This window comes from Lemur catta, chromosome 6, assembly GCF_020740605.2.
Source record: "Lemur catta isolate mLemCat1 chromosome 6, mLemCat1.pri, whole genome shotgun sequence".
NCBI classification, from domain to species: Eukaryota; Metazoa; Chordata; class Mammalia; order Primates; family Lemuridae; genus Lemur; species Lemur catta.
In genome coordinates, this window is record NC_059133.1 from 67611263 (window position 1) to 67638653 (window position 27391).

The 27391-nt window shown below is 36.6% G+C and overlaps 1 protein-coding gene across 1 annotated transcript in view; it reads left to right on the forward strand.

The window, feature by feature from the left end:
* Positions 1-26446, forward strand: part of SYT10 (synaptotagmin 10) — a 57051-nt gene extending 30605 nt beyond the window's left edge. The window contains exons 4-7 of the mRNA XM_045555252.1: positions 15855-15975; positions 19163-19334; positions 22018-22147; positions 24958-26446. Of these exons, the coding sequence (XP_045411208.1) occupies positions 15855-15975; positions 19163-19334; positions 22018-22147; positions 24958-25029 (495 nt within the window). The 3' untranslated portion in view covers positions 25030-26446. The remainder of the gene's footprint in view (positions 1-15854; positions 15976-19162; positions 19335-22017; positions 22148-24957) is intronic.
* The last annotated feature ends 945 nt before the right edge of the window (positions 26447-27391 follow it).

Genomic DNA, 27391 nt, shown 5'->3' on the forward strand with positions numbered 1-27391 from the left:
AACCAACATCATTTTGCATATTTATTTATTCACTTGTCTATTCAATGAATGGTTTTCAGCACTATGTTCACCAACGTAAAAAATTCTCACAAGTAAAGAGGTTGCATGCACGTACCACATTGACCTGGGTTACAGCTATAAAATGTGTGAATCTATTATCTTCTAACCAAGCATCTGTCAAAGATTAGGCCTTGACATGACACATACAAAGGAACTGCTGTGTTCATTGTACCAACCATCTAGAGTACTGAATGTACCTGCTGAGCTTCAGTTTGAAGTAACTTACTTAATTACACATTACTAAAATTTTTTAAGATGTTTAAAAATTTTTTTAATTTACTTTCTTAATCCTAGATAAATATTTTTAATTCTACCCCCAATCATCCTGGATCGATTATAGGAAAGCAAAAATATATTTTTTTCCCTTAGCTATCAATGCATTCTCTTCTAATATCTATCTATGGAATGATATGTCAGTTAATAACATTTTAAAGAATGGCAAAATTCCAGTCTCATTATAAGGAAAAAGGTGTGGTGGAAGGCAGGGCAGTAGGGACTGGACGTTTCTGGTCAGGGACTATCTCTGTCACTAGGTCTCCCAGGGAGTAGCAGTCAGTCTTGTGGCCATACGCCTCCAGATTGGGAGGATGAGCCCACATCTGCTCCTCTCTGAACACCCTAGTTTTCTATTTTATCTCTGCAGTACACCTGGCCCCGGAGTGTAACAGATTATACATCTGCTAATGGGCTGCCAGTAATTATTCATTAATTCAAATGTTGCAAGTAAATTCCATGAACCTGCTTATAAGGTCTTTTAGTCATTTTGCAAGAATTGATGGAAAGCATTTATGTTGCAATATAAAATTAAATTTAAATTAAGTTTAAAATAATAAAGTCTTAGCTGGGCATGGTGGTGTGCACCTGTAGCCCTAGCTACTCGGGAGGCTGAGATAAGAGGATCACTTGAGTCCAGGCGTTCAAGACCAGCCTGGGCAACATAGCAAGACTCCATCTCTATAAATAAATAAATAAAGCCTATGGTAGACTATCGCAAGACTATGAGAGTTCTCAAAGCATGATTCTTCTTGGCCTGAGCACCTGCCCAACTTAGCCTGTTAAAAAGAACTCTCATGAATATTTAATATTCAAGAAATCACCATAGGCCAGGCGTGGTGCCTCACGCCTGTAATCCTAGCACTCTGGGAGGCCGAGGCGGGTGGATCGCTCGAGGTCAGGAGTTCGAGACCAGCCTGAGCAAGAGTGAGACCCCATCTCTATTAAAAATAGAAAGAAATTATCTGGCCAACTAAAAATATATATATAGAAAACATTAGCCAGGCATGGTGGCGCATGCCTGTAGTCCCAGCTACTTGGGAGGCTGAGGCAGTAGGATCGCTTAAGCCCAGGAGTTTGAGGTTGCTGTGAGCTAGGCTGATGCCACGGCACTCACTCTAGCCCAGGCAACAGAGCGAGACTCTGTCTCAAAAAAAAATAAAAATAAAAATGAAAGAAAGAAAGAAAGGAAGAAGGAAAGGAAGAAGGAAAGGAAAGGAAAGGAAAGGAAAGGAAAGGAAAGGAAAGGAAAGGAAAGGAAAGGAAAGGAAAGGAAAGGAAAAAGGAAAGGAAAAAGGAAAGGAAAAAGGAAAGGAAAAAGGAAAGGAAAAAGGAAAGGAAAAAGGAAAGGAAAAAGGAAAGGAAAAAGGAAAGGAAAAAGGAAAGGAAAAAGGAAAGGAAAGGAAAGGAAAGGAAAGGAAAGGAAAGGAAAGGAAAAGGAAAGGAAAGGAAAGGAAAGGAAAGGAAAGGAAAGGAAAGGAAAGGGAGGGAGGAAGGAAGGAAGAAAGAAAGAAAATCACCATAGCTTATTATATTATTTTTAAGTTAGATCACATCTATGCACATTTAGAGAACAAGATTTCACTGTCTGGCCAGTCTGTTTTGACTACCTTTGCATTTCATGGGAAAGACTGCTGGTAAGTAGCTATAAAAGAGTCCACAATAATGATTATATCAGTCTTTTATTAGCAGTTTACACAGCAGCTTCTGGAAACATTTGTTACAGGGTTCTATTTACAAAATGAATAATCAAAGTTAAGGCAAATCTGAGACTTAAATTTGTGTCACCAGTTTTAAACTTAGTTCAACATTGTTGCCATACTTTTTGGATAAACATAGCATTGTGGGGTAAGCACAGTATGATCTTTTGATTCATTGAAAGGGTGTCATTCGAAAATGAGTAGCCAAAGTGGCCACTTAAAGAATGGCTGCCAATCATATTTTAGTCATAATATTTGGGGTTGTTTAAAAAGCAAAATGATGGAGTTTTTTGCTTAAATTTATTGCATCTACATAATTTCCAATTTAAATTCCTACACCGTTCTACTTATGAAGATTACAATTGCCATCTGGCTTCCCCACCATCCTTGGGACTCTCTCTCCCTCTATAGCTATAGTTAAAGGCAGTGTAGCCTCATCAGTAAAGCACTTAAGGCTGCAGAACAAACCCACATGCCTTTGCATTCCTGCTGTGTCACTTATATGTATATGGCTTTGAGCGTATTACCAAATCTCTCCAAGTCTTAATTATGTTATTTGTAAAAGGGGGATTATGAGAGGAGAAACCATCATTTGTTGTGAGGACTCAGGATAAGTCATTAGCACAGAATCAGGCATATTCTTTTCACTATGGAAGAACATGTTAATAACTAATAATTAAACTGGTTAAATGCTAGGGAGAAGTAGAAAAACTTTAAGTGAACATCTTTAGAACCATACTAAATTCCTAAAACTTGCAGCAGACCCAAGTATGTTGTTAGAACATCACAAGGCTAAAATGCTTCTCTTCACTTTCTACAACATTCAAGCATTAAAATATACCAAGACAAAAATGATATAATCACATTATACCTCAATTTTTTACTAATTGCATCTAAGAGGACAAAACTATCTAGAAATTTCCTGAAATAACATTGACTCCAATGTAAAAGCTCAGTATATGCTAGCTGCCAACAAGTGTTAGCAGTGATATCATCAGGATACATTTTGTGGTAGGTTTTTGGATGTTATTGATGTAGCTAACATATTAAATGTGTTAAATACATTGAATAGAAATAAAGACCTTGATACTAAAAATGATTATATCCTATTATTATGGTAAGGGATAATTTTAGGTGTTGTATTTTTCTATTCAGGTGGGAAAGTTTTGACTCAGAGATCATTTAAATCTATTTAATCACTGTATGCTGTGATTCAGTGAGTAGACACAATTGCTTCTTTTTGTGATGTGTACACTTACCAAGCCATCTAGCCTGTCCTTCATCTCCTACCTAGAGATGATCTCCCAATTATTTTTTTGCATTCACTAAGGATTTTGGCATTTTACTCAGTTTCTCTCCTGTCCCATCCAGGTATCACCCTCCTGAGTGCCCTACCTGTTCCAAGGCCTCTCCTTCCTGTTCCCTTCTGATTTCCCACTACACCTATTCTTGGTTATCTGGCCCATTTCTAACTTCCTTCACTCATTTTCGCCACTCTTCTATGTGATTCCTCGGCACTGGTTTCACCTCACTCAAAGCGATAGCTTTCGCATGCCTGCCAGCTTCTCATCCACTGATGCCACCACCTCAACTGTGCGTTCTCCCTCTTTCTCCCTGGCAAAGCCTCAGTTGTCTTTTTAGATTCCACTCACACTCAGACTCTCTTCCTGGGGGAAGCCTGGCGTGGCTTTCTTCCCTTTCCACTGGGCACTTCCTCCTCTTTGTTCCCTCACCAGCCTGCATCATATGAAACCTCAGGAGCTTGAAGATGGGGGATGTCTCCAATCTATTCCTTTAGGTTCACTCTCCACTATTCTCCACCCTGCTTGGTGCCTCAGGAAGCTGGCTTGTTTGGTTCTAGGGCTCTCTGCGTTCTGAGGCAAGAGTTTCTGCCTTCTGGAAAGACATGTTAGGGCGGGAGAATGCAGCAGGGACATGTCTTTTCTGTCCATTGCTCTCTTCCCCTGTGAGAAGCCTCAGGTTGGCTATGTCCTTCCCCTGAGGCTACAGTTCCTCTCCTAGCAGCCTTTTCTTCTTACCACTTTCCTTCTGAACCCAGGTGACTGTTCCCTGTCACTCTTTCAGTCCTAGTGGCCATTACAGCCTCCGCTGTTTCCAGCTCCAGGGCACAGCACTGATCTCTGTGGTTTCCCACTTCTGGCTCCCTCACATCTGTGAATAGTCCCTTCATGAAGCCCTGTGGAATTACTTTAATTTGTGTGTGCCATCTGTTTCCTGCTGCATCCCTAAAGAAAGAAAGTGATTCCTAATTACAAACAGGTTAATTTCCTCTAACATTTCAGGACCATGCTGTGTATCTGAGGGGCTCTGTGTGTTCATTACCTTAGGAGAAATCAAATTTTTCCTTTAAAGGCTTGATGGTAAGACAAGTCGTTCGACCACAGAAATGAGAAAAGAGCTCTGACCATTGCTACAACGCTCTACTCTGTTACACAGCGAACTTCAAATGATCTCCTTAAATGTGGAATTCCACATTTCATTGCAGTTGAAAGAGTCAGAATTTCTGCCTCCTAAAATCAATATTTCAGACAGGGACAACGCATCATTTATTTAGTATAGTCTGGTCTCGAAATTAGAATAGTCTGGAAAAATAATTTTCTATTTATGTTCATTTTATAGATTCCAAAACATTTTTATGTTCCCAGTTTCTTACTTTAAAAATTTTAAGTAGAAATACTTAGAAAATGCTATAGATGTCCCTGCTTTTTAAGTAGAATATACTGAATGTAAATTAACCTTTTCTTAATAGTGGTGATCTTTGCAATCATTAATTATATAAATTTAAAAAGCAGAGTTGTATTTTGTTCACTGATCTCTTATATTTCACCATTTCATCTCTATTATACATATATGTGCTTCCTGGGTTCCTTACTGTTCCAATTTGTTGCCTTTAGGTTGAATAGTCACATACTAAAGTTGGTAGAATTGTATATAAATAAAATCAGTACTTTAAATAATGACCAGAAATCTTTTTCTCCGTAAAGCACATAAGACTAGGCCAGGCGCGGTGGCTCACGCCTGTAATCCTAGCACTCTGGGAGGCAGAGGTGTGCAGATCGTTTGAGCTCAGGAGTTTGAGACCAGCCTGAGCAAGAGCGAGACCCCGTCTCTACTAAAAATAGAAGGAAATTAGCTGGACAACTAAAAATATATAGAAAAAAATTAGCCGGGCATGGTGGTGCACGCCTGTATTCCCAGCTACTCATGAGGCTGAGGCAGAAGGATTGCTTGAGCCCAGGCGTTTGAGGTTGCTGTGAGCTAGGCTGATGCCACGGCACTCACTCTAGCCCGGGCAACAAAGTGAAACTCTGTCTCAAAAAAAAAAAGCACATAAGACTTGTAGTAGGTTGTCAGAAGTCTTTCATATTACCTTAATGGGTATGTTCTGGGCTGGATTTTTGAGAAGTCTTATGTCTAGATCATATGATCATTATTTAGAATTGGTAGAGGGTTCAAATTTAATGCTTTCATTTTATAGTTTAGAAAATTGAAACCCAAGGTTGTTAAAAAAAAAATCATTTCAATTCACAAAGCTGATTAGTAGAACAGCCAGAACTAGATTTCAAATCTTTGACTCTTAGTTCAATTGTTTGCCCTAAATTATGTTTCAGTTTTACCAGACTCAGAATATATTAAATACTAAGGAGAAAAGAAACAATTTTTCTTCTAAAATATGGAAGTTCAACTTTTGGCCTATAGAACTGAAATCTCCAAATACTAATATAGTTTGAATTAAAGAAATTTGTAACAATAACACTGGAGACAAAAATATATTTATATGGCCTTTAAAACTTACAATCATGTCAAATCTATCTTGTAAAACTGTGATTGAAATACATAGAGAACTAAACAATGCCTGTCTTTGCCTTATTTAAAAACATAATCGGAGTCAATGTTATTTCAGGAAATTTCTAGGCAATTTTTCTTTCTTAGATGCAATGAGAAAAATCCATATTGGGGTATAATTTAATTGTGTCTGGGTATATTTTAATTTGTGTCTTGGTATATTTTAATGCTTGAAGGTTGTAGGAAATAAAGAGAAACACTTTAGCCTTGAGATGATCTAGCAACACACCTGGATCTGTTCCAAGTTTTAGGAATTTAGTGTGGTTCTAAAGATACTGTTTAGTTAAAGTTGTTCTGTTTCTCCTTTGCATGTAACCAGCTTAATTATTATTTATTAACATGTTTTTATATAGTGAAAAGAATATTCAGTTGCTTTTTAAATGTAAATGTTCAAAAGAATTCTCCTCCTCATCTGTAAGAGGTTGCACTAAATTGTTTGCTATAAATCAGGTATCTTATTTTGTAATTTCTAAACATTTTTTTCAAAGACATACAATATTTCATCTGCTACCTTTGAAATCTAAGACCATGTAAACAATCTGAAGTTTGTTTTTCTGGCTATTAAAATTTTAGGCACGATTTCTATTGGGGAAAGCCACAGAGTGAAGCAGAAAGAATATAGGAATTAAAGTGAATGTACTTTCCTTAGAATCCTGGTATTGGTACCTTTTAGCTGTATCACTTTGAATAAGTTGCTTAACATTTCTGAATTTGTTTCCTCATGCACAAAAAGAGGTTTATAGTATCAACCCCACAGGAATATTTTGAAAGTAAAATGACATAATAAATGTGAAATGCTTATGAAACTTAAAGTTTCTAGTTGTCAGTTATCTCCAACATGCTATAATCTTGCATACAAAGGAGATACCTTCTTCTTATCTGCTCAATTACTAATATCCCAGTTCCTTCCATGTCCTAAAGTTCTTGCTCTAATATTTAGATTTCTTAAATACACTACCCTTATATTTTTTTAAATGCATGAGAGATACTTATGTCTTAACTCTTTTCCTAAATCTGGAAACAGAATAAAATATGACAGTATTATAAAAGGCTATGCCATGGCCTATGTTGCCTTAAGTCCTATAAATTTAATTCACTAAACCAGAGACATTCTGACTGGATACCCATTTTATTCATGTTTTGGGGATGCTTTTAGATTTTAAAATACTCTAAGCATAACCTCACACCCTATAGTAAATAAAGGGTGATGGGCACCTATCAAATCTCAGCCCACAGAAGAGCTTAGATATCTGCATGCAGAAAATTATGCCCAAACAGGCCATTATCATACTAATTAGACTGCTAATGTTCTAATTTATAATCTACTTATATAGAGAGGAGCAAGGATTTTATATCCATCGATTCAGCAAACTTTTATTTAGGTCTCCTGTTTACCAGACACTCTACTGGGTATCTTAAAACATAAAATGTCCCTGTTCTATCAGGCCTACTTTCTAGAAAAGGGAAACAGAAAATAGCGAAGGAAATACCCAGCATGTACCATGAAGGCATGTGCTACATGAAACACAAGGCAGGGTAAGAGGCAGGAAATGGCAGTGGGGCAGGGCCAACCTGGGTGGGGTGCTCAGATAAGGACCCTTCCATGAGAATGATGAGGGGTAGGTAGTTGGGGGGTTAGGTCATTTAAAGCCTTCAAGACAGAAAGAGCTTTGGGCTTTATTCTGAGTAATAAGTGAGGCCATTGATGGTTTTTGTTCAAAAGTGAGCCATGTTCTCACTTAGAATCAATAAAATCTCTGGCTAGTATGCGGAGAATAAACTTAGAGGGGTGGGAGTGGAACCATAAGATCAATTTAAGATAGACTCTAAGATAGTGAAGGGAAGTTCATCCGGTCTAAATGTCTACATACAGCAGTACTTAGAGGGATTCCTCTAATTAATTAAGAATTTTGTAAAGGTATTTAAAAGCATCAAACAATCAAGAGAGCTGTATGTAGCTTATTGCACAAGTTTCTATGTACCTATCTGTAAGTGATAATGGAGTTTTGAAAATAAGTCTCCAGTTTATTTCACTGAGAAGCTTATGATATCTCTTAACTAGTATGATGAAGAGTTATCAAATTTATATCCTCTGTTTGTCTGCCAAGTTGCTCTTGTCCCCATATCTATGCTGGGCTATTCCCTCTTTGCTTCAGCATCCCTGATACACAGGTAGTTATGAGGCTTGATTTGTTAAATCAAGGAAAGATTGTTTTAAGGCCTCAGCTCTGTCTCTATAAGCTGAGCACTTCATGGCTCTTGGCAGTTAAAGTCTATGGCTGTGTTGGATAGGATAAGTGCTAAACTATTTTTGCAGACAGTTATTTCTCTCTTGGACAGAAGCTGAAAATGGATCTCCCATCGAGCAGAACCATGGATGCTCTTAAGCAGCACCCCTGGCCATAGCAGCTCTGGGTTGTTACCGTTAATCACCTAGTGCCCAGTGGGGTTTGTAATTATCCAGTCGCTAACACTGCCATGTTCTCTGCCCTGACTTCAGCCAAGTTTCACCTAGACTTTGTGCCATGGCCAAGCACAATGCTTAACATTATGTGCTTAAAACAAAATGCATTCCTTCCATTGTGCAGAAATACCAGGAGGCCCTGCTAAGGGGCACCTGGTGAGCATTTTCTTTGTCTTCTAATGGAAAAGATTCAATAATGAAAATGGGATGTAAAAATCTAGGGATCTCACTAGGTTTTCTGATAGAGGCCTCCTTTTCCTATTCCTGCCCCCACTCCTCTGGAACACAATGAAATCCGATTTCATCAGAATCACTGGGAGAAGGAGGAAAGGCAGGGAGGAAGTGCTGTGTGAAAATTGTGGTTCTTCGAAAGAAAGGGGGGAAGTGGGTTAGTCACCAAAGGATGGTTATAATGTTAATTACATTTCTTAATTGTACTCTATCAAACAGCTTCTTCCTCCTCACTGTTTGCCATCTAGAATCACTAGATGCCTTGTGCTGGCTGGTTGGGACAGATGGCCAGATGTGCAAAAAAAAAAAAAGCAATCTGTAGATCTTAGGGATATATTTGATTCTGAAATTTCAATGTACTATAGAATTATAGCAAACAAAATCCCAGGTCACATGCAAGACTAGAGAGATCTATAGAGAAATAAGTTTCTATAAAGCTATTAATAATAGATGAGTGTTCTCTAACTCTAGCTCCCAAAACCTTACATGTATCTTTAAATGGCTCAAAACTGTTATGACTATTAGTTTATCACATTCTCTGGGCCATCATATGTGGACAAGCCCTTGCCCAGTTCTAGGGGGGAGGGTTACTCACAAAGAACAACACACACAAAAACTTGTTCTCTGGTTGCTGGGTAGTCTTCACTCCTTCAAACAGTAGATGTCTGTGCTGCAACTGAAGTCATGAACTCGACTGATGCTTTCATGATTTCTTTATTTACTTATTCATTCAATAAGCTTTTTATTGAGCATCAACCTCATGCCAATCATTGACCCCAGAAAATTGTCAAGAACAAGGAAAAAAAGTGTATATATTTTGAGCATCTATGTTTCAGGCTGCAAACTGGCCTATGTCATATATTATCTTTGTATATTACCCCTTCTAAATCTAACTGCAGCCCCTCCAGGTAATTGTTATTTGCTGTGAAAATAGATCTCATCCTGCAGGGAAAATCAGAGGTAATCTGATTAAGTGTTCCTAAGGAGGGCCATTTAGAATAAGGCCACTGTGTTGCCATTTAAATCAAAACTAGAGCCCATGCTTTCTGTTTGATCTTCTGGTCATCATTGGACACCCCACACCTCCTTCACAGCCTATTTGTATGCTGCACCTTCTGTTTTAAATTTCCTTTGCCTTTACTCATTCTTCAAGATTCACATTAATTGCCACTCACCTCTGAAGCCCTCCTAGACTCTCATGGGAAGAATCAGGTACCTTTCATCACTATTCATACAATCAAAACCCAAGAATCCCTCTAAAAAGCACTTACAATACTGAATTCCCCAAAAAGCATATACTTTGAAATTATGCAGATGTATGTTAGCATTCCAGTTTGACCTCTCACTAATTGTGTGATGTTCATCGAGATTAAGTAACTTGCCCAAAATCTCATATAAACCCTATGAGGAGAAAAATTTTGTCTTGGTCATCAGTATTCCCTCAATGACTAAATTGTTAGAGGCCACGTGTGTCATGTCGAGGAGTTTGGACTTTATATTCTAAGCCCTGCGTGCCCAACACATACCAGTATATACCCTTGAGAACTTTAGCAGAGCCAGAAGATAATATAAATAACATTGCTCATCTGTTATCCTGTATGGTCTTTCCTCGTGAATCCCCAATAGATCAACGCTGATACTCTCTGTTGAGGGAGGAAGTGCTGTGGATCCTTCCTGGAAATTTACATGATAGCTGTTTTTTATGATCACTTGTTCTTGACCTTGAAATTGAGCAATTAGCACCAACTGATCCTCTGTAGTCTTCTCAATGAGGCTCACTAGGCACTATAGCAAACAAGATCTGAAAGGGCCTGTCCAGACATTCCTGAACATGCTGGAACTATATGTGCTATTGAGCCCTCATTTTTTTAACCAGTGGTTAAAATTACAAAATTTTAAAGCTGGAAAATAAATTAGCTCATTTCTTCCTCATGCCAAGGAAACTGAGGTCAAGTGAGGTTAAGTAGAGTGTCTGAGGTTAAATTCCATGATTTTCTCAGGTGAATGAGAGGTGTGGGTCAGGGAGAAATAAAAATTTTACAGTACTTTGAATCTGGTAGACCCACTCTGGGTCTGCATTTCACTGAAGCTTCATGTTGTGGGCAGGCTGATGAAGGGCTAGTAACTTGATGAAGAAGCCCATTTGATCTAGTAATGCATCTTGCTTTTAACAGTGTGAAGAAACCATCTGTTTTCTTACCACCGAGGAAACCGGGGAAGACAGGCTACATTTAGGGTGCTGAGTGGATGTGAGGGCTGCTGTCACCATAGCAACCAATTGTATGTTTAAATTTTTTTTTCAGTAAGTCTTAATGATTCTTACATCCCAATACGTCACCGAATTCAAACCTTCTTCAGCCAACACCTTCCCACAAATATTTTACTTCAATAGCCTCTCTCTCTTCTGTCTTTTTTATCCTGATCTAGTCTACTCAACATGAAGAAGTGTTTTTTAAATATTATTTTCATTAATATCATTATTAATTTTTGAATGTCTGTTTATACCAGGTACCTTGCATGCTTGACACCTACCTTGCAAGGTAGATATTATCATCCCCATTTTACTTGCTATTAAACTCAAGCTCAGGGAGGTCAGGCATTTTTGCCATGTGCTTGGGAACTAGTACATGGAAGATTGAGGATCTTAACTCTAGTTTTTCTGACCCAGGAACTTATACCCTTTCTACTCTGGCAAACTACCACTTTTTCATGTCACCAACACTTTTGGATCCCTTTTTCCCACTGAAGTCATCAAATGGCTACATCAAGCCTAAAACTCCTCTAACATGTCACCAAGCTCCATTTTTCTCAATACATACTGCCTATTCTTATTTCTGAGTATTTATCATAGTACTCACATACAATATTATTCCTCTTTTTCCCTGTGAAATCTCACCTTCTTAATTCTTTAAACCCCATGTAATGATAATTTCCCTCCAGGAATGTGTCCCTTGGTTCTAGTTATAGAGCCTTTAATACATCTCTTCTCCATCTTACACTCAATTGCTACAGCTTGATTTTACTGTTCAATCAGTCCTGAAATAGGATGTGTGATGCAAATATTTGCATACCAATTTATTCTTCCAGTGAATTTTATTTTTATTTTGGAGAAAGAGTTCATGGAAAAAAATTTTATAACTCTGACTTTGTGAGGTTGACTATGGCCAATCATCAGAAAATGATCTTTACCTACCCAGCTCTGTTTTGGTGGAGCCGGGATGAGGAAATAAAATATACCCCTGACCCAATCTTACTGACCCAATCTTACTGTTAGCCCATTTTCATAAGCCCATTTTCCAAGTAGAAACTTAGAAGATTGCCATTGTGAGTGTTCAGCTCAATAAATTAGTGTGTATGAGAATGGACTAAAGATCTTCTCACCTGAAAGCAACTTTATGGAACACTATATCCTAGACTTTATAGCGGGCTTTTACATGGCTATTTGCCCAAAGATACAAGAGTTTTCAAAGGTTAGTATGGAAAACTCATGTTTATATGAAATTGTAGAAAATGGGATTACACATAAGTAAAATTTTTATAAACTCAGAACCTTCCTCATGTTAAGCTGAAATCCCCACTTTAAACATTTTAAGCATTTTGGATAAAAACAATCTTGAACTTATCTACCTTCTTAAATAGAACATATAAGATATATTTCCTTATCTTGATGACTCCAGGTCATCACTGTAATTATTAATTACTGTGCAACTCAGTCATAAAATGTTAAGAGTTAAGTTACTAAGGCATTATTAGGATGAGCTCCCCTTAATACAAACTGATTTCAGATTGCTATCCTTTTTAGAGTATTTGCTTCTTTTTTTATCTATTTCGTGTCTTTGTAGCTATCCTTCATGGCTGCCTTCACTACACCTATGCTATTAGTTTCCTCATCTCATTTTATATGGGAGTTTTGACCTGCTATAGATTGATATACCAGTAAAAAATTGTGCTAAAATTTTGTCTAAAACAATAGTAAATGGGTATTGAATAAGAAATAATGTAGTCTTTTTATGTAAAAAAAACTTTAGTGTATAATTATATGTATGCTATAAGTTCAGAGAACTTTCAACTTGTTTCCTGGGTCTTGGCTGGGCACCACAGCGTTCGGATTGTTGGGGCTGAGTATAACCTTATAAACCACAATAGTATGGGACAGGCTGAGAAGAGGTGGCAATTAAAACTTTACTGCTCACTGAAGCTGGACTATCGATACCAAGACAGATTTAGTGTAGGGTACTGAGAATTGGCGTATACCATAGCTCAGAGCACTGTTGCCAAAATCTACAGTTCTGCATTACATGTGTTATAAGACCTTTTTTAAGGTCATGTCATTTATCTTCATTAAGTTAATTTTCTCATGATTATCTCTTAGATCACTTCAAGATTTAAAAAGTTTAATAATATTGGTATTTACCTTAGAGAGTATTCTGCCCTTTGCAGTATGTAGGCAGGTTGTTCTTTCACATTTGCACTTCCTGAAAGAAAAAATGAGGCTAATGGAGACTTAAACTTTTGTGCAGTTATGCATGCATATCTTCTGTTAATTTTTACCACCCACTTCATTCTAGTTTCCTTAAAACTGCTGACTACTCGCAGTTGGAATGTTTAAGTAGAATTCTCACTACCACAGTAGGCATGAAGCCAAGCAGCACGTAATACGGAGCTCCTGGAAGGTGGCCTTCAGTGGTGCTCTGTGCTCTCTGTTTGTTTGGCTTAGTGTTTTGGTCAATTCCTCAGTTTAGCTTCTCTCTGTTTATCAAATACTTGTTAATAACAGATGGTCAAAAGTATGGTGCAACTGAATCCATAGAAAGGATCTTTGAGAGATGGAACCAGATGTGGTAAACTTTCTTTGTTCCACTCAGTAAGCATGTATCTAGAGAAGTAGAAAAATTATTTTCACAGTAATTTTTTCACAGATTATTTAATGTGCAGAAGTAAAACCATATCAGTCAAATGTGAAAATATGTTTTGTTAATCCCAGACTGTCTGTGTACTTTTTTCTGTTTTCATATGGTGCATTTCCTGCAGGGTTCTAAGCATTTCATGCCTGAAATCATGTCTCCTATTTCTCTCCTGGCTTGTCCATCACCACACTCACCGTGTTTCTTGGTAGAACTTGGTATCATGCTCTACATTCATAGAGAGATCCCCTAATCTGACGAGCTGGCAACAAAATATGCAACACTTACTGATAACTGAAAGGAGAAATGCCCAATGAGGGAAAGGAAGATGGCTGTCAGAAAATTTCAGCCCATTGACTGAGCCTAAAGAATACCTGGAAAAAGAAACAAAAAGAGAATTGTGATAAAAATGGCATTCAGACTTATTTCCCTTTATTCCTCTCTTCTTTCTCAACTGAGACCTTCAAGGGCAGAACCATGCCATGTTCATTTTGCTGTCCGTAGCACCTACCACTGAGCCTAGCAAATAATGCTCAATAATTGTTAGGTGGTGAAAAGAGATGAATCTCTTCCTACCACTGTGTGAATGTTTAGCGAAATAAATTAGTATGTTTGAGAATGGAGTAAAGATCTTCTTACTTGAATTTGTGGTATGTTTAATTCTGGGGGAAATAAGTTACTGACTGTGCATCCAGGTTTGCAGAACTAGGTTCTTAAAAATTCTTCATGATGAATTATTAACATCTGTTGGGCTTAGTTACTCTTACAGCTCAGGCTCTGAATTATGTAATTCTCATTTCTTTATTTGTGGTCTAGGAATAGTGGAGCCTAGTAATTCAGACCAACAACTCTTTGAGAGACATTCTAAATTGTCCATTGTCCACATTCATTCTCACTTTTCCATGATTTCTGCAGTCAAACACAGCATATAAATCTATGTCAGGATACTATGGACAGTTCTGCTTTATAAATGAAACAAAACAGGTCAGGTTTTATCCAGATTAGTTACATAATTTATTCATTCCTTCAAAACCTATGTACTGACAACCAGCTGTATACCAGGCACTTCTGTAGGATGTAAAAAAATAAGACAGCCAAGAACCCTGCTCTCCTAGACGTTATGGATGGGAGTGAGGGAAACAAAGGAAAAATGGATTTAAAAGATGATATCAGACAATGATAAGTACTCTGAAGAAACAGTGAGGGATCTGGGAGTGGGGAGGCTATAGGATAGGAAGGGGTGACTACCTTAAAATGAATGACATGATGGGGGAGGCCTCACTGAAGAGATGCTGAGACACTGTTAGAGCTGAGTCCTGCATGGTGAGAAGTCAGCCATGTGAAGATATAAGAGAAAAAGGCACTAGTCAAAGGGAAAAGAACACACACAGGCCTCAAAGTAAGAACAAACTTCATATGTTTGAATAACAAAGAAGGGGGGTGTCTTTATGGAGGGTGCCTGCATCAGAGCTGGGGAGGAGAGGCTACAGATAAAATGAGAGAGAAAGGTAGGGCCCAGATGACCTTGGGCCTAATGTATATGACTTGGGCCTAATGTATTGTCCACATTTAAATGAAAACATATTTAAATATGGAAGGAGATATTCTTAATAATTACACCAGGACAACAGATATAAACCAGGAATTTGAACTGTAAGTATTTTAACTATAAGTCCTGGAGTTACTCCACTTATATGCCAAGGTAAGGAGTTTGAATTTTATGCCAATACAGTTGTGAACCCTTAGTTTTAAGCAGAAGATGGATATAATTTTATTTGCATTTCATAATGATCACTTTGACTGCTGTGTGTGAGGATTTAACTTCTGGAATGAGAGATCGGTTTCAGAGGCTAGTGAAGTAATCCTGGCAAGAGGGGATGGTGGTCTAAATAGCAGTAGTAGAATGGAAACAAAGTCACTGATTCAGGATATGTTTTATAGACAGTCACAGTTAAGACTTGCCCATGGGTTGGACATAGGGGTGAGGGAAAAGGATAAAAGTGACTCCTAGGTTTTTGGCTTCAGCCTTTTGGTGAATTGGGATGCCATTTGCTGATTGTGGAAACACTAACAGAGGATTCACTTTTGGAAAATGATGGGGAATGGGTGGTATCAGTGGTCTGGTTTGGAATGTGTTAAGTTTGAGATTCTTGTCATAAACACTAGTGGAGATATCAAATAAGCAGCTGGATATATTTTCTTACTACGCTCAGAACTGCTTTCTTACAGTGTTATCTGTATTCTCAATAAAACTATTTAAAATGACATTCCAATATTCTATTAAAGTGATTTTTCACTCCATATCTTCCATTATATGTTGTTTTCACTATTTGGTGTTTGAAATTGCCTTTCTAGGAAAGTATAGACCTGGGTGAAATCATGTTTTCCCTTTGTTATTTGCCGACGGCTGGACGTATGACATTAACGGTTATCAAGTGCAGAAATCTGAAGGCAATGGATATTACTGGTTCATCAGGTACGTATAAAATTGGCCAGAAAAATCAAGGGCACGTTCCCAAGTAAAATATTCCATGCATCTAAAGTTATATATGGCTATTGAATTATTTGTCCACAGTGGGGTGCTATAAAAGGAAAAAAAGAGATTGCACATTAAAATGTTCCAAATCGCCTCTTTTATTTACATTATCATTATGAAATTTTTTAAAGGATATTATCAAATAGATTGACTTTGAACTTGGGTTCTTGTTTTTCTTTCTTTCTCTACCAATTTAGTTCTATCTCAAAAATACATAACTCACCATCCACTCCTGCACTTTCAGCTAGTCAGTTGTTTATGAGGGAAGATTCTTAGACTTTAAGCTATATGTCAGGGCCACATGAAGACATATGTTTGAATTTATTTCCCTCACCTGATCTGCAGAGAAAAAACCATGTTCCAAGACCACCATTTGCATTCTTGAGACCTTTCTAACTAAAAATTTGGGTATCCACGGAGTCTGACAGAAATAACTAAATAAATTAATGCTTCTTGAAATTTCTGAAACAAATTCTTGAAGGAAATTTCTCTTGTGCTGACTTTGATAAAAAGATAAAGCCACATCATGCTTCTTTACCCCTTTATTTAAATCACTGCAGTTCCAGGGGATTATTTATAATTTAATACATGAACATTGGCACAGTGGAAGAAAAATAATAAGCAAAGAGTGAGGAGATCAGTAAGTATTTGTTGAATTAAACAGAAATAAGAAATAGTGATGGAGATGTGGTAAAGGATGGCCGTTTGGGGAATATCTATAAAGCTGTGGTTCTTCAGAACAACACAGAAACCCACTTTCGCATCACAAAAACAGGGGACCTCTAAGTTCTGCTGTAAAAATACCTCCTGAATATAAAAGTGAAAAAAAGGAGGTACAAAAATAAACAAGAATGTCATGCACTCTTCTGTGTAAGAATGGGGAATTTCAGAACATACATGCATACAGCTAATTTGCATAAAGAAACACTGGAGGGAGGCACAAACACTAAGGGGCAAAGAGGGCTGGAGACAAATGGGAGAGAGACGTCTTATTGTGTCTCTCTGTCATCTTGGTTTTTGAACTATGTCACGATCCATTTTTTAAAGTTCACAATACATAGTGTGTATGTATAACTAGATACACAACAACAAGTAAATTCTACACTAATTTTGGTAAAAAAAAAAAGTCTTGGGTCAATAAATGTTGAAGAACTTCAGATAAACAGTGTACTCTGCAAATTACTGTGCATTCTACTCTTTCTTACCACATATGAAAAGAGATGAGATTTTGAGACAAGCAAACAGCATGAACGTTGTAATTAAGTGCAGGATTACTTTTTATTTATATGGAGCTTTTCATCAGAGGAACGCCTGCTTTACGAGCACCACCTCATTAATCCTCACAACGGGCTTGCGAATCAAGGAGGAGCCAGGAAATTGTCCTTGCCACAAGCAGAGGAATGTAGCAGAGAAGTGCTGGCGGCAGCAGAGGATAATCCATGCCTCATTCCCGTTGTTAATGAGAAGGCCTAGGCCTGGGGCTGAAGCACAAAAGTGTATCACGGAAGTGAGCTTCTTCCTTAGAACATACTTCCCATTATTAAAGAATTTAAAAATAAATGGGAAACAGACATTAACATTGCCCCATTACCTTGTTTTCCTCTCTATACCCTATTTCCAGCCACAAAATACCTTTTATTCCTGGATGGAAATGTTTTTGAAATATACAGACACATTTTTCTAGAGTTTAACACACTGACTAACACACTAGAAAGAGAAAATGTTTCCTTGAGGCCATAGTGTTTTATTACAAAAATAGAAAATAAAAACTTCGAAAAATGAAATGATCCTTTCTAACTTAATGAAAAATTTGTTATTGACTTCTATTCATTTGATCCATGTTTTTAGAATTAAATTTTCAATATTAATTGTAACAATAAGAACATCAACAAAGATTTTCAAGAATCAACTGCACGGTTTTGCTTCACAAGGCCCCGGGCTCAAAATTAGCATAAGTTAAATACAACTCATTTGGCAGTGAATGTGTTAAGAAGCATTCACCTGCTCAAATAAATTAATATTGCCATAATTTTGGCTTATTCTAAGGAAATAAAATTTATTACTGTGAAAATAGAGACAAAAAGAGACGCTGATGCCACAGTTAGAGGACAACCACAATGAAAAACACCCACGAAGACAGAGCAGACACTGATTGATTTAACATCTAGCACACTTTGAACCCAATGCCCACACCCCTCCCAAAGCCATGCCTGCTCTGAATAAAAAGGCACAAAAGTAAGGCTTATTAGAAATTTAGTATAATAGTATATAATTTTCTGTAATACTGTAACAGTTTTTCTGTTTAAGGTGTGAGGTGGAAGGATAGGGATCAAGTCATCTCAAGCAACATTTGTTAACAATTATCTGATCCCCTTGGCCCATAAACAACCCAACTAAATTCTTCTCTTCTCACTGGCATCATATAGACAACGTCATATCAGGAGTCTTTTGTTGTGACCATCTTTAAATATTGCCCTTTTTATCATATACTCTTGTGCATGCAATAAATTATTTGTAGGGATCATTTCTTGAATCCGAGCTCCTTATCAAGCATCAACATTAGGTCTAAAATGCTGCTTTTCATTTTAGTATGTATTCTAGCAATCAGAGAAAGTTCCAAGCACAATTTAGTTTTTGCTTTCTAATTTTTACTCATGGTGATGATACATACCTGTGTTCAGATACAGTCTTGCTAAGTCTTTCACAAGTTTTAGTCCTTTTTCTTCTACATCATTCTGAAGGAAACTGACCTTACTGCAATTATCCTTAGGTGTTAGGTTTACATTCCCTATAAATCACTTCTAACAAAATGTGTCCTCAGATAACTGTGGCTAAAAGGTGCATTACAGTTCTGGACTGGCTCTTGATAAAGTAGTGGGTTTTCTCTCTTGTATTAAAAATAGTGAGATCAAGTGAATTCTTTTAGTTTATTCAAGACACATTGCTTACATTTAAAGTAAGACATCTTAGAGAATCTATTGCCCCCAAATAACTCATTTGAATTTAATACTGCTAACACCAAATGGTTTAAAATACCACTTTTCTTATTCAGCAAAAATTAACTACAGTTTAACCTATGCTTTTTACTATTACTTTCATTTTAATGAAATTGCCTTCCCTCTCCTAGATCCTTATGTCAAAGTGTCTCTGATGTGTGAGGGTCGAAGATTAAAAAAGAGGAAAACAACTACAAAGAAAAACACTCTAAACCCTGTGTACAATGAGGCTATTATTTTTGACATCCCTCCAGAGAACGTGGACCAAGTCAGCCTCTCCATTGCAGTCATGGATTATGATAGGTATGTGCAGCTCTCTGCTCCCTGAAGAGGCGCCATGTCTAGTCACATGCAGGCCAAATTCAGCTTTCTGGGTTATTCACTGTTACAGCAGGGTTTTGGGGTTTTGTGTTGTTTGGGGGTTTTTTGTTTTTGTTTTTCTAATACATATTAGAGGTTTTATTTTAAATTGTACATTCTTTTTTTTAATTTCAGCATACTATGGGGGTACCAATGTTTAGGTTACATATATTGCCTTGGCCCCACCCAAGAAGAGCTTCAAGTATGTCTACCCCCAGACAGTGCACACCATACCCATTAGGTGTGAATATACCCATCCCCTCCTGCCCCTCCCACCTGCCCAACACCTGATGAATGTTATTACTATATGTGCACTTAAACTGTTGATCGGTTAATACCAATTTGACAGCAGTTTAAATTGGGGGAGGGAAAAATGATTCATTCAAAACTCATTGTTTGCTATATAACAGTTTTGGGTTTGTTTTCTTCTCCCCAAAAGAAGTCATCATTAAATTAAAAATCACCTGCAGCTGCTGAAAGAATGAGTCCAGAAATAGTATGGAATACATTAAGGAAAGCACTATTGTAAAGTCTTTTTACAGTAATAACAGAGATAACAATTAATTTGTTTTTCCAACTGGGCTGGAATATGAATATTACGATGCTTACCTGAGCTCTCTCTTTAACTAGGTATGTGAGAGGGCAAGTTACATAATCTCTTTGGAACTCACTTTTCCCATTTGTGAAACTTCATCATGACACAGAACTGCAAACAGTGAGGATTAAGCATGAAAGGTGATAGTGGCCATAGGAATGCAGCTTGGATGCTTTCACATTAATCTTAAAATGTTTTGTGGATAGTTCTTCCAGCTCACACACTTGGAGTCACTTCTCCTTTCATAAAATAAATTGTAGTCTCACCAGTGCAGCTCTGAAAGGTCTTCAGGCTGCAGCTCCTACCTTTACCCTTCCACTTTGTCTGGAATGTCCCCTGCTCTGTGTACCTCACCCCAGTGTTCCATGGCTCTGCTCATGTCAGCTCGTCTGTAAGTCTTGCGTGGCTGACCAACCTCTTTTTCCTCTGAACTATTGTCCCACTAAAGGTTTATATCTCTTATTTGGCCCTTATTATATACTTCTTTTTACTATTTTGATTTTTATATTTATAAATTTTTGGAAAGGAATACTTATATCTTTAACATACAAAATTACCAGCACATAAACACTGTTTTACTGCATTTACTTTGTTCTAATAATAAGGCAAGTGGGTACAGAACAGACATACACAAACACACAGAGTGTCCATTTTATACTATCATGAAAACGGTAGTAACCAGAACTTTGTAACCTAGGGACATTAATGCATCATCCTCTGGCTCAGAGCTAGGAAAAACAAAGCATTGAAAAATAAAATTATTTGCACCATCTATTTGAAATAAATTTATATATAAATAAAAAAACACTGTGACTTTAAAGAGAGAGAGAGAAGTCTTGGATTAGTTGAAATTTCATACCCCAAAAATGTTGTAAATATTTTCATCAACAGTCCTTTTCTGCTACTGATTTCTCAAAGCAATGAGTGCAGGTAAATACATGGAATATTTGTCACCCAGGCAATTTTAGGGAGATGGATCTTAACGAGATAAATAAAATGGAAGATTAAATTTTTATTTCTAAAAATATGCTTCTTTGGGAAATTTCATATTGAGAAAAATAACACTAAATATACATATCTACACCGGTGACAGGAAGAAAGTAATGAAATGTCCTGCTATCATTTAACAGTCTCTTCAGAAATGTCTGTCAAAATAACCCTGTAGCTACTCCTTTAAATTACATTCCATTCTTGAGAAGCAACTTACCGTGCAGTCTTGAGCCAACTGCCCTGATTCAGCTCCTGCCTCTGCCTCTTACTGAGTATGCAAAGTCGAGCATCCCTGACCTTCTGGGCATTTAGTTTATTTATCTGTAAAATGAGATGATAATAATGATATTCATAGCCAAGGTATGATGATTAAGTGGGTCAGTACGTTTAAATTACGTAGAAACTAGCACATAGTAAGCTCTCAAAAATATTAACTATTATTATTTTGATTCATTGCTGGGAAAACAGGACATGAATAGAAAATAGAAATGTTGTCCAATGTGCTCTGTTATGCAATAATAAATGCCACAGGATTGAACATAACCATGCCCTGCTTAATTGTAGTACAAGCAGTAACACACACTGACATATCATTTAGAGTCAACTAAATATGCTCTTATACAAAAGAAAATGGGTACTAGGCTCTTGGTGAGAAATCTAAACATCATTACAAAACATTAAGCTTTGTGGAAAGAACAAGATTCGATTTACATCACTTACATTTAATAAGACTACTAAGAAAGAAACTCATCATATAGATAAGGACCTACTGGCATTGTCATTCACACTATTTTTATTATTGTGAAATGAGTTCAAATTACAGAGCACTAAAATGGTTTGTGTGTGCATCTTATCTAAATTCATTTTTGAATGTTGATACTGTTTATTAATTTTGCTTTACTTAAGAATTTTCATTTGACCAGAAATAGTAAAATTGCAAATCTGGGGTTTAATCATATGTTTAAAATTCTACTAAGATGTGTGAAACCCCATCTATCTGTGAATGTTGGAAATGAAAGTGTAATACTCTACTAATCATAGGGTAGGACACAATGAGGTCATAGGAGTGTGCAGAACAGGACTGGACGCGGAAGGTCTCGGGCGAGACCACTGGAATGAAATGCTGGCCTACCACCGAAAACCCATAACACACTGGCACCCCTTGCTGGAGGTGAGCTTGAGAGTTCCCAACATCTGCCCTCTCTTATCTCTTTTGTTTACGTATTATTTATCTGCTAACCTTTATCTGACGTTGTATGTATTAACTGTTTAAAAAATAGCAATAAAGATTGCTCTTGCTTTTGTCTCACAGTGTTTACCATTCAGTATTTAAAGTTTTGTGTGCCTTGCTGGATTTTAAAAACCACTAGACTTTCTGGTTTCATATTCCTTTGGACAATAAGCCCAGTAAAAACTGCAAGCCTATTATGTTCTTTGCATAGCCTGAAAACTTAAAACAGTGAGTGCTGGGGCAAGCTAGTAAGTTTGTTACTAACTGGAAACTGAGTTTTTGTGCTTCTCCTTGTGAAAACAGCTGCCTTACCTAAAGTTCCCCACAATCCCTAAATAGAGGTACTGTCACCTAATACGACTTTTCTGTGTAAGGGGACAGGTATGTCTCCCTCAATTCTGGCCAGGAAGTAAAACTGCCCACAGATTTTAAAAATATTGAGGCATCAGTTTGCCTGAGTTCAAGACCTGACTCTGCTGTGTGACTACATATTGTGGAACTTTGGGCAAGTTACTTTAACCTCTCCGAGTTTCCACTGCGACTCTATCACAGTAGTAAACTCAGAGTAAAACTAAATAAATGCCGAATAGCAAGTGCTTAGCACAAAGTATGGCACAATGTTAGCTATTATTAATAGTTATATTGACCAGAGGAAGTGTCAGTACCTGTTTTCTGTCAGGATTTTTAGCCATGAAGTTCGTCATCAGTCTATGCGATACACCAAATGGTGCTAGGTTGGATGGCTTAACTTGCCCAAAGACAGTTGCTAGAGCCTCTTGAAGAGTCACAAAGGAAATAGTTTATATGACCTGATTAATTGAGAGGTTCTGCGTGTTCACAAAGGGATGTATAGTAGATGATGGATTTTATGCAATTTAATAAATAGAATAGTTACACTGACCACAGAGTAAGTGAATAATAAATACATCTACCATCTCCCCATAGGTAATATTCTGCTTCTTGTTCAGGCACTAAGCACTGGGTTGAATGGGAGAGGTTGTGCAGTGTAATTCGCTAAATATCTGTGGGACCAGGGTCTAATCTCAGTTTAGTCACAAAAATGTGACGTTGGCTGTGCTATTCAGGACATTGTAGGGAAAACTGTATGAACATTGTAAGAACATTGCATGCTCAGGGTGGCAAACTGTCAGCACAGGTATCTGTTTATATATGAATGCTCGAAGTTTTTACCTGACTTCATAATTTAGTGTATAATAAGTCATAAAAGACAGGCACACACACACATACACACACACACACACACACACACACACACACAGATATCCACAGGGTGTTGTCCCCTACAGTTTCTGAAGTATAGACAGACATATTCTCTGAATAGCTCAAGCCTTGGGAAGTTATGCTTTGTTTCAACAGTGGATATTGTCCAAAGTAGACTCTACTGCTTATTGTATAATTACTATTCATTTCCTATTCTCTTCTTTAAGTTTGAAAAATGAACGTTAATCCTAAGAATCTAGAAAGGAGAGCAAAGCTTTGTTAAGCAAGGACCCACAGTGGATGGCGAAGTGGGTTCTAATCTTTGTTCCTCTGGTTGTCTAATCCTGGGCAGGTTGCTCACTCTGTCTACAACTGCATTTCTCCATATTTGATGAAAATGGAAGCCCATGCCCCTATAGGCGTCACCCAGATGATGTAGGAATAATTGTGATAATGTAAATAAGAACTTTTGACTAATGAGAGGAAAAGTGCTGTATGACCCAAAGCATATTAGTTATTTATAACTGTTTAATAAGCAGTTACACACTCATCTGATAATGGGAACTGTGGAATAGGCATATGTTTGCATCTGAGAACATGTGAACACTTTTCAGTCATAATAAATAAGATGTACAGGAAGATAAGCCACAATATGGGCATCAGAAAAATATCCCAGATGTTTATCTGATAACTGAGTTTCCGACAACAAGAATGTATAAATGTACCTTCTCCAGCAAAATAGCTCCTTTTCTCTAACCCCTGTTCCTACATTCATTAGTCAAACAGAATATACGGACTGGAGACCTAAGAACTAGCTAGATTTTGCACTATGAGAAAAATAAATGTATAATTTAAATTATATGAGGTCTTGTCAGAGAAGGGATAAATATGAGAGAAGAACAATTATTCAAGAATTGGGACAGGTGGTAGAACAAAGACTAAAGCATCATTTAGAAAATCGGGTTATTTCTACCTAGATAATCAGATTTATTTCATGGTAATTAAACTTTTTAAATACACATAGGTATGTAAGGATCATGGGAAATTATCTTGGTTACTCAGATCTGCCCAATGCCGTCCTTCTCATCTTATTAACTGTGCCTGTAACCACCCCCTGCCTTAGAGCAAGTAGAATGGAGTCTCTCAGGTCCTGGAACCTCTGTTTTATTGCACTTGCCTAGTAATTGCCCCTCACTCCAGTAAACCATTAATTATTTTCTCATTAATTATTTTAAAAAGAACTAAAAAGCCTGCCATAAAATGTGAAATTATTCTGCAGTCATAAATAGCTGTCTGTGCAGTGCTGCTCTGCGTATATATGTGTACCCTGCTCTGTGTAAATTCTCTATTTATGTCCCCTCCTGCTACCTGGGAAGGTATTAATAAGTCCTGAAGGGCAGGGGAAGCTGTGTGTATCTTCAGAGACTTGTATACTGTGGTTGAATATTCACCATTAAAAGGGAGCAACAATTAACCACTGTATTATATTTCTGTATTAGATCACATATTGTGAAATTACTGTCTTTCAGTTACCTGGCCGGGCAACCAGTTTTGATAGTCAAGGATCCTGTCCATCTCCCAAACCACCTTCCACACCATAATGCCTCCAAAATAAGATCATTATAATAAGGACCGAGGATCATGTGCTCATTGGATCAGGAAAAAAAAAAGTGGAAGGTTTTATTTCCTCATTTAAAATATATCCATCATAATGTACAAACTTGATGTGTAATTTTTTATTTACTTTTTTGTCTGTTTTTTTTTTAAACTTTGAACATCTTAATACATTTTACTTCAATACAAATAGTCCTTAGATGCATAAGGCATTTTATCCTTCCTGTCATATGCCTATTAGCTCACAGTGTTTTAATATGTTCTAATTCTTTGCATAAGCAAAGAAATAAGTTTTTTAAAGATTAATTACTTATGTAAAATTAAATATAGTTTATGCTGCTATTGTATAAAGTAGCACATGGCGCATACATATGGTTTCGATTTTGTTACAACTATGTTCATTTCCAATTGTGCACATGGTTCTATATAAACTTTAAAGGAAATTTGAACTTAACTTACACATCATTAAATCTTTGCACAGTAAAATTGATGTTACCTATCTGATAATATCTTTCTTTTATCTCAGCAAATTCTTTTCTTGGTGAGGTTTGGCTCTGCTAACCCTCAAGCTTGTTCTTTAAAACATACAGATAAAGCTGTAAATTTAAAGAATCATTTTGAATATAAATTTCAGAAGTGACACATTTAGTGACTGGAAAGTGGAGATTGAGCCATTATAGCTACTATTTTATACTGTCTTCTTGTTATATTAGTTCAAACAATTGTTGCACCATTTAACTGGTATTTTTTTAAATTCTAATAATCTCAAATGTAGCATTAGTATTCTGAAGTGAATAGAATCAGAAGTTCATTTTTAAAGTGTCTGTAAGGTTCTCAAATACTATGATGTGTATTTTTTGTGACATGTTATTTTTGTGACATGAAGTTATCTTGTAGGCCCTGTGTTTCTGGTAGATCGTATTAGCAGACACCAAAGGTACAACTAAACTGTCTGTGCTCATTGTCGTTTAAATTGTACACAGTAATAGTGACTTTTAAACCCAATCAGAAGCTAATCATTGAAACTGAGTATTTTCTTAAAGAAAGGATGATTTATTTTTCCGCAAACCACAGAAACATACCGTAAATAATACAACTTCAACATTTAATAAAAATAAACAAATGAATTGTAAAGGCCAAGACTTCCAGTCCTTTCGTGAGACGCATTTGCCTTCATAAGGACCAAGGATCAGGCCACTAGATGTAAAGACTATGCAAATGTTTTTACAAGACAGAACTTTCTTTTAAATCAGGTCAATTTTTCTGTCTCATTTTCAGGCCCTATTGGAAGGCATCTATATTGGATTACCCCAACCTTACTTTTGAGATGTGTACTATAGATAGTGCATATTTCAGCTTATTCTAAGAGAGAAAGGGGGTTTTTTTTTGTTTGTTTAAAAAAAGGGCAAGAAAATAAAAACATTTATGAAGATGAGAAAATTTTATCAGCAATTATGAAATTTTTATTTTCATAAAATTCCATATTTCTTAATATTAAGAACTAAAATTTTAAAAGCCTTGAAATTTTGTTTATGGGCATCTCTCATGATGATTGCATTACCACTAAGAGGTGAATATTTTACATTAACCTTTTAAAGGCAAACATAGTTTTGCTAAAAATTTTTCAAAAATGTTTATACCATCCTAATGACAACAAGTATTCCTAGCTAACGTTTTCTCACTGAAAATAATAGAAGGAACCTGTTTGAAAATATTTGGTTACCTTATCAAGCCTTTTAGAATCATTTGCTATTATAGGCAGAATGAAGATGACCTTCTGCACTTCCATTTTGGAACTCTTTGTTTTATTGGGGTATAAAAATTTTCAAATGGGAAGACAAAAGTTATACTCTTAATAGAATGACATTTTTGGAGACAATTGCTTTATTAGTAGATATTGCTGCAGCTTAAAGTATTAAATAAACTAGCAGCTACATTTCCTAAATGAGTATAATAATTATTTTCATCCAAAAATATATTTTAAGGACTTATGATCCATAGACACTTCAGTGCTTGCAATGAAAAAATATGAACCATCAGCCAATTAGGAGACTTTAATATGGGGATTATAGATTAAAATAAGTTTTTTAAATAATTTTTTAGAAAATGTTTCCTAGGAGTTAGGATAAACTCATCATGCCAGAGTACTTGTTAATCCTGTGCAAAAAATTAAGGAGAGGAAATTCACCACAACTCATCTTTCACATAATACATGAGGGAAGTTTACCCTCAGACTGATAAAGTGTGATTATTAAAAATGATAGTTCATATTATAAACATGTAAACCTTCCTCTTTTAATACCCACTCTCTACCCAGCCCACACATCCATTTGTATACACATAACTTAT